At 47.2% G+C, this 7493-nt stretch overlaps 1 protein-coding gene across 2 annotated transcripts in view; it reads right to left on the bottom strand.

Annotated features, from left to right (window-relative positions):
• Positions 1–625: 625 nt before the first annotated feature.
• Hspbp1 (HSPA (Hsp70) binding protein 1) overlaps positions 626–7493 on the bottom strand; it is a 23677-nt gene continuing 16809 nt past the window's right edge. For both annotated transcript variants that reach the window (XM_050130670.1, XM_050130669.1), the window contains exons 5-8: positions 4661–4816; positions 4484–4580; positions 3764–3875; positions 626–964 (exon numbers count right to left, since the gene is read on the bottom strand). In XM_050130670.1, the coding sequence (XP_049986627.1) occupies positions 890–964; positions 3764–3875; positions 4484–4580; positions 4661–4816 (440 nt within the window). In that variant the 3' untranslated portion in view covers positions 626–889. The remainder of the gene's footprint in view (positions 965–3763; positions 3876–4483; positions 4581–4660; positions 4817–7493) is intronic.

Raw genomic sequence — 7493 nt, 5'->3', positions numbered from 1 at the left:
TATTTGTTGCCTGTGGTGTTCGTTTGATCCTTGTACTTCTGTGTAACAAGCCGTCACCTGCACATAAGAAAATTGTTAACACTAGTTGTGCTCCCCATGCCGCCTCCTTTTCAGTCTGGGACCCTAGCCCATAGGACACTGTTACCCATATTCAGAGTGGGTCTCCTCTCCCAGTTAAACCTTCATAGAAACAGTCTCACTGGAGATGTCTCCATGGTGATTCTAAATCAGCCAAATTGACAGTGAAGATTAGCCTTCACATAAAACTTCCTTTAGAGATGGTGAACTAGCTCCATGGGTAAAGGGGCTTATTGTGCAAACCTCATGACCCGATGATTTAGATTTGATTCCCAATACCCGCATGTTGTTCTCTGACCTCCACCCAAAGGCTATGTCCCCTCCCTTACACACAAATAAATAAATAAATAAATGTGTTTTTAAAAAATTACATATATATAAAAATTTTGAAAAGGACAGATGGTCCCAGCATAACAAAGGCAGGAAGATAAAAGGAGACGGCACTTTTGAGAATAACAGCAACACTTTTATTATCCCTTTAGTGAGCGACCAAGTCCTCTAAGCTCAACCCCTCCTGCCTTCCAAAAAAAAGGCAAGACAATCAGGGGAAGGGAAACAGGAGAAATGCTTTTATTGGAAGAGCAGTGTGGACATGAGAGGAAAGGATGACAGAAAGCAAGGGAGGGGGAATCCAAGGGGCCAGCACCTTTCTCGGGACCCCATCCAGGGGGCTGCCCAGAGATGGGCTGGCAGGCCCAGGCCCAGGCCTGAATAAGGAAGGCCTGGCAGTCCCTTGGGAGAGGGCGCCTGGGAAGGAGGGAGGCAGGAGGCCTGGGGTTCCCACGAAGAGAATGCAAGAAGCCACCTGGTCTCACCGATCCATGCTGTCCTCAGTAGGGCTGGAGAAACAGGTCTGTAACAGCTTTTCACAGAACTCCAGCTCCTCCTGGATCAGGAGAGAGAAATCCTGAGCACCGCCAGATCTGCCTCCCGCACATTCAGCAGCCAAAACAACCCTCCCTCCTACTGGCTACCACATGCCCACTCCAGTAGCCACTGGGCTTTCCCAGTGACCACGGCTAGATCATGCTCACTTGCCCTGCTCATGGGTTTCTGAGCTTTGGAGAAGAGAGCCTGGGGCCACCCAAATTGGTCTGTTGTCACATCAGCCCTGTGGATTTCATATATCCAGCCCAGGTAAAGGTGCTGACCACCAAGCCTTAGGATCAGAGTTCAATTTCCACAACCCATGTTGTGGAAGTTAAGCACTGACTCCCACAAATTGTCCTGTGACCTCTACCCATGCGCCATGGCACACACATGCCCACACACATAATAAACAGATGAATATAGACTTTTTTTTTTTTTTTTTTGGTTTTTCGAGACAGGGTTTCTCTGTAGCTTTGGAGCCTGTCCTGGAACTCCCTTTGTAGACCAGGCTGGCCTCGAACTCACAGAGATCTGCCTGCCTCTGCCTCCCGAGTGCTGGGATTAAAGGCGTTCGCCACCACTGCCCGGCTAGACATTTTTTAAGTGGTATTTTTATGGGGGGGGGCAGGATGGAGAGTGTTTTTTTTATGTCAGTATGTATACATTCACGTGTGTGCATGTATGTAAAAACTAGAGTTCCCAGAAGCCATCCACCTTGTTTGTGTGTGTGCACATGTGTGCAGATAGGAGTGCATGTGTGTACACATAGGTGTGGACACCAGAGGTTAACAAGTATCTTCCTCACCTGCTCCCCATCTCTTTCTCTTCTTTTGGAGGCAAGGTCTCACAATGTAACCCTGGGCTGGCTTGGACCTCACTATGTAGACCAAGTTGGCCTCAGACTCACAGAGATCAGTCTGCTTCTGCCTTCCCAGTGCTAGGATTCAAGGTGTGCACCACCATCTGTTTTTGAGATAGTTTCTCAATGAACCTGGAGTTCACAGATTCTACTGCACTGGTCACAGATGAACCCCAAGGAATCTTCTCTGTCTTGCTCCCGAGTGCTAGAATTGTGTACACCTGGGATTTGAGCTCAGCATCTCGTGGCAAGTACTTTGAGCAATGTTCTCTGCCTCAAAAAACTGTTTTTAGAGCAATGTTTGTAGCAGTGAGAACTGGGGACAACCCACACCTCCTTTAAGAGGCAGCTACCTCAGGATTTCAAGCTTGAGACTACTTTGAGCTAACACAGTGAGAACCTACCTAAAACATAAATTAAAAAAAAAAGAGAGACAGTTAGCTGCACACCTTTAATCCCAGTACTCAGGAGGCAGAGGCAGGCGGATCTTTGTAACTTCAAGGCTACCCTGGTCTACAGAGTTAGTTCCAGGACAGGTAGGGCTGTTACATAGAGAAATCCTGTCTCAAAAAACAAAAATAAAAATAAAAAAAAAAAGGCAGTTAAATCAATGAGGCAATGAAGCCATCCACACTCCACACAACAGAGCTGTAATGAAAGAGAAAACCTCCAACACCAGGAGTCAAAATAAAGCTCCCGTGCTGGGCACAGTGCTGCCCACTTTTCTCCCAGCAGCAGGCCTGGAATGCTCCGCAGGGCCCAGGCTGGCCTCCACCCGCAGAGATCTACCAGCCTCGGCCTCAGTGCTACCTTGTTCTTGTTATGAGGAAAAAATATCCAGCCTTGTTTTTATTTTTAAGAAAAACTTAAAAAATAATAATAAGCATTGGTCTGTCCACCTAACAGTGGTGGGTACCTCTAAGGTGAACCCTAGAATCATTCAGCTCAGGGTCTCCTGGGAGATAAATACAAGTGCAGCATGTAGGTCCCCTACATCCTCCACCTGACACCAGGCCAGAATGGACTCCAGCTTCCCATACTCCATGGGGACAGGTAGTAAGGTCACAGGTTCCTGGGATGAGGTCAGACAGACAGCTGCTAGCAGGTGTCCTGCCTCTCCCACTTACCAGTATCCCTCTGTAACATCAGGTGTGTCCAGAGAGGCATAGGGGCAACAGAGTGGACATCACTGGTGCACATTTGCTCTGCTTAGCATTGTTAAGAGTGGCAGCATTGAAGCAGTGGGCACTTTGCAAAATGAATAATCAAGGCTGGCAGGGTCTCGTCGCAGCAGGTAAAACTGACAACATGACCTCCACACAAGCGTCATCACACATACACATGAACACACACACATAAAGATAAAAAACAAATCAAATAACAGAAGCTGGAGAGATGGCTCAGTGGTTAAGAGCACTTGTTGCTCTTGCAGAGGACCTGAATTCCCAGCACCAACATCAGGCAGCTCACAAACATGTCAGCTCCAGGGGTTCCAGTGCCTTCCACTGGCTTCCAAAGGTACCCCACAAACAATCAAAACAGAAATATAAGTTTAAAAAAAATTTTTTTAAGACAGGATTTTTCTGTGTAGCCCTGACTGTCCTGGAACTCACTCCATAGACCAGGCTGGCCTCAAACTTACAGAAATCCACCTGCCTCTATCTTCCGAGTGCTGGGATTAAAAGCACATGCCACCATTGCCTGGCTGAGTAATCCATTCTTATCTACTTAATTTATTCACCTACTTAGATATTTAAGGATGTTTATCACTTTAGGGTACAAAATAACTAATAAGTTTAATTATCATTTTTAACCAGTTTATAAAATAATTCTCACTTCCCCACTGACATAACCGCCCACAGCATTGCTTAATAGGAAAATGTACAATAGAGAAGGCAGGACAATTTGAGCCCACCAGCCACAGGGCCATCACAGAACCCTCCCCACGCCTTCTACCTGGTACTCCTCATGCTTCTGCAGCAGCTGGCAGCGGTGGCGGAGCAGCTCCTCCAGGCCCAACTCAGGCTCCCGGCATTCACGCACACCCTGGGGAAAGTCTGTCACGAGACTAAAGGAGAATATGAGAGCAGATCTTAGGACCCCATCTGCAACAAAGACCACAGTCCAGCTCCAAACCCCCTGCCAATGCTCCTGTGGGGGCCAAGGTATGCCCCTATAGTGGGTCTTGGCTCCCATCTCTATAACAGCCCTCCAGCTGCTACACATCATTGCAGTGAATATAGTTTAGATGGTGTCTGCCATAATGTCTACGCTGACTCCATCATGGTCCAGGTGTGTCCAACCTTTTGACACTGTGACATAATGTCATCTACAGAGTTCATGCTGGAGAATGGTATGATTGAGTTATTTTAAAAAACCTTACAATGTTTTAGGTACATTTACAATTCTGTATTGGGCAACATTCATAGCAACCCTGGGGCACATGTGGCCCAAGGCCTGGGTTGAAAAGACGCAGAACACTAGGGAACTATAAAGAGGGAGTCTCCCGCCCAGGCACTGGGAGGAAACATTGTGTGACCCTGCCCCTCTCCGGCCTACACTCTTCGTCTCCCACTCTTCAGGGTAGAATCCCAGCATAGGAGCAAGCGCTTAGTGCCTGAGCTGCTCTTGTCCTGGGAACCCCATCTAAGGCCCCCTCCAGGGGCCCCAGCATACCTGCACAGGGCTCCAAGCACGTGCTCGTGGAAAGGGCTGTGTTCTGTCCTCACAAGGGCCACCAGCTGCTGGACCATCCCCATAGAGCAAAGGGTTCCTAGGGAAGAGCTGTGGGCATCAGGAGGAAGGCTCTCACACCTGCCTGTATCCCCCACAGGTCCCTCTCAGCCACCTCACCTTTGTGCTCTGGGTGGCCCACCAGCAGGTTCTGCAGCAGGAATGCCGACTTGACCTTGAGCTTCTGCACTTGCTGCTGCATGGCACGCATCAGCACAGAGAATCCATCCAGGCGGAGAAACTGCAGCAACCCAGCCTCTTGCTCTCGAACTAGACCTGGAGGGAGGGGCAGAGCTCTGAGGTCCCAGTCACCATGGCCTCCACCATCATTATCACCACAGCCACCAGCGCCACTAGTATCATGAGCATCACTGCTATGCCCATCACCTCAGTCACTACAACCATCAACACCATCCATCACTATCTGTGGTAGAATAATCTTTCTGTACACTGTGAAGATGTGTCTTTGCCAAGGCTCCTTCTGATTGGCTTACTAAAGAGCTAAATGACCGCCAGGAAGTGGTGGTGCACACCTTTATTCCCAGCAATCAGGAGGCAAGTGGATCTCAGCGAGTTTGAGGCTAGCCTGGTCTACAGAGCAGGTGTCAGGACAGCCAGAACTGTTACACAAGAAACCCTGTCTCAAAAAAACTAAGTGGCCAAAGCTAGGCAGGAGGCACAGTGGGAATTTCTGGGGGGAGAAAGGAAGAGGAGGAATCTAGGTATGCAGGAGGAAGCAGGACGGGCAGTAGAGAGACAAGGTAAAAAGCCACAAGGCAAACACGTAGATTAATAGAAATGGTTTCTGTTTTAAGAGCTAGTGGAACAGCTGAAGCTTTCATAATTAAGTTTTCATAATTAAGGAGTCTCTATGTCACTATTTGGGAGCTAGCTGGTGGGACAGAAAGACTCATTACAACTCTTATCACCATTATATCATTAGAATCAGCATTATCATTATAGCACTATCATCACCATGACCACCAACATCACCGTTACTAGAACTATCATCAATACCACCATATCACTATGACTATCACCACCATTTCATTACCACAACCATCATCATCACCACTCTCACCACTACTACAGCCATGAACAATCACCGCCACCATTTCTGCAACCTTCAGTATTCTCGTCACCATGACCACTCACACCATCATCATCATCACAGCAATCGCCATCACCAGTATTATGACCACCACACAGAGTTCATCATAACCCATACAGTCTACCCCTGTAGTGCATATAGCCCAGTGGCTTTTAGTGCGTTCACTAAGCAGCTATCACCATCACTTAACTCCAGAGCATTTACATCATGCCCTTACCCACACCCAGTTTCCCTCCTCCAGCCCCTGCCAACTTGGGTCTACTTTCTCTCCCTATGCACTTACCTACCCTGGATAGCTCATACGAATGGACTCAAACAATATGGGCCCTTTTGGATCTGACTTTGTTCACCCAGGCAAATGTTTTCCTGCTGTAAATCCTGTAAGCACTTCATTTCTTCCACAACAGAGCCTATTCTGCCGTAGGGGCACACCACATTTTATGCATTATTCCTTTTTACTATTCACAAGTACCCTTCAGGTAGGTGCTCTTGGGTTCCCATTTTAGCTATTTACTCATTCATCCATTACTTATTTTTGGTCTTTTTGTTTGCGTACATGATACACATGTGTATATATGTGTTCTTGTGTGCACATGTGTGCATGCATGTAGAGGCCAGAGGTCATGTCACCTGCTGTCCAGAATCACTGCTCACCTCGTTTTTTGAGACACGGCTTCTCATTGAACCTGTAGCTTCCCCAGTTAGAGTAGTCTGGATGGCTAGGGAGTTCCAGGGATCAACTGATCTCTGCCTCCCCAATTCTGGGATTACAGCCACAAGCCTCCACACTTGGCTTTTTTCATGGATACTAACTAGAGATCTGAACTCAGGTTCTCATGCTTGCAAGCACTTTACCAACGGAACTGTTTCCCCAGACCTTAATTAGGTCTTATAATGAGGTTACATATGTCTCAGTCTGGCCTCCAACTCACTCATGCAGCCAAAGATGACCCTGACCTCTTCTTAGTCTTACTGCCTCTACCTTCAAAGTACAGATATTATAGGTATGCACCCCACACATGGCTTAGATTCCCATTTTACAGACAAGAAAACCAAGGCCAAGAGAGCCAGGCTATAGAGCATGTACGATCTTTATTCTGACGGCAATGAGGATTCTGTGCAGCCTCCAAGCAGGGCAAGAGCCAACCAAGGACGCATCTACAGGAAGGCCAACTCCTGGACAAGCTCCAAGCCTTCACTGCTCAGGCAGACAGGAGCCACTGCAAGTTCAAGGCCACTAAGAACCTGTGACAAGTGTGACTAGGGAACTGGGCTGTTCCTTTCAAGTTCACTGAAATGTAAAGCCAACAACCAGAAAGAGTGTAAAATTTTCCATTAAATGCAACTCTGTTGCTTTGGTAAAACTACACGCCAAACACTTGAAATTCTACACCTAACCTGAGAAGTACTGAGTATAAATGCATACCAAGTACTTCTGAAGATGTAGCACGGCAAAAAGACATAAAGCATCTCATTAGTAGTCCATATGCGGGGACTGGAGAGATGGCTTAGGAGTTAAGACCCTTGCTGCCCTCACAGCAGACCCAGGTTCACTTCCCAACACCCAGATAGTAGCTCACAATCACCTGTAACTCAAATCCCAGGGGATCCAAAGCCCTCCCTCCTCATTCTGAGGAGTCAGGTACCATGCATACATACATGAAGAACACCCATACACATAATATTACATACACATAAAAAATAATAAACTTTAAATGGTCGGTATCCACTGTGTGCTCATTACTACAAATAGTTACCTCTTACTGTTTTCTTTTTTGATACTGTTTTAGTTGTATGTGTGCACATGTGCATGTGAGTGCATGCACACAGAGACTAGAAGTG

This window comes from Alexandromys fortis, unplaced genomic scaffold, assembly GCF_014885135.2.
Source record: "Alexandromys fortis isolate MF-2015 unplaced genomic scaffold, M_Fortis_MF-2015_v1.1 scaffold_344, whole genome shotgun sequence".
Taxonomy (NCBI): Eukaryota; Metazoa; Chordata; class Mammalia; order Rodentia; family Cricetidae; genus Alexandromys; species Alexandromys fortis.
Note: the sequence above shows the minus strand (reverse complement) of the source record. Positions and strands in the feature narration are given on the sequence as shown.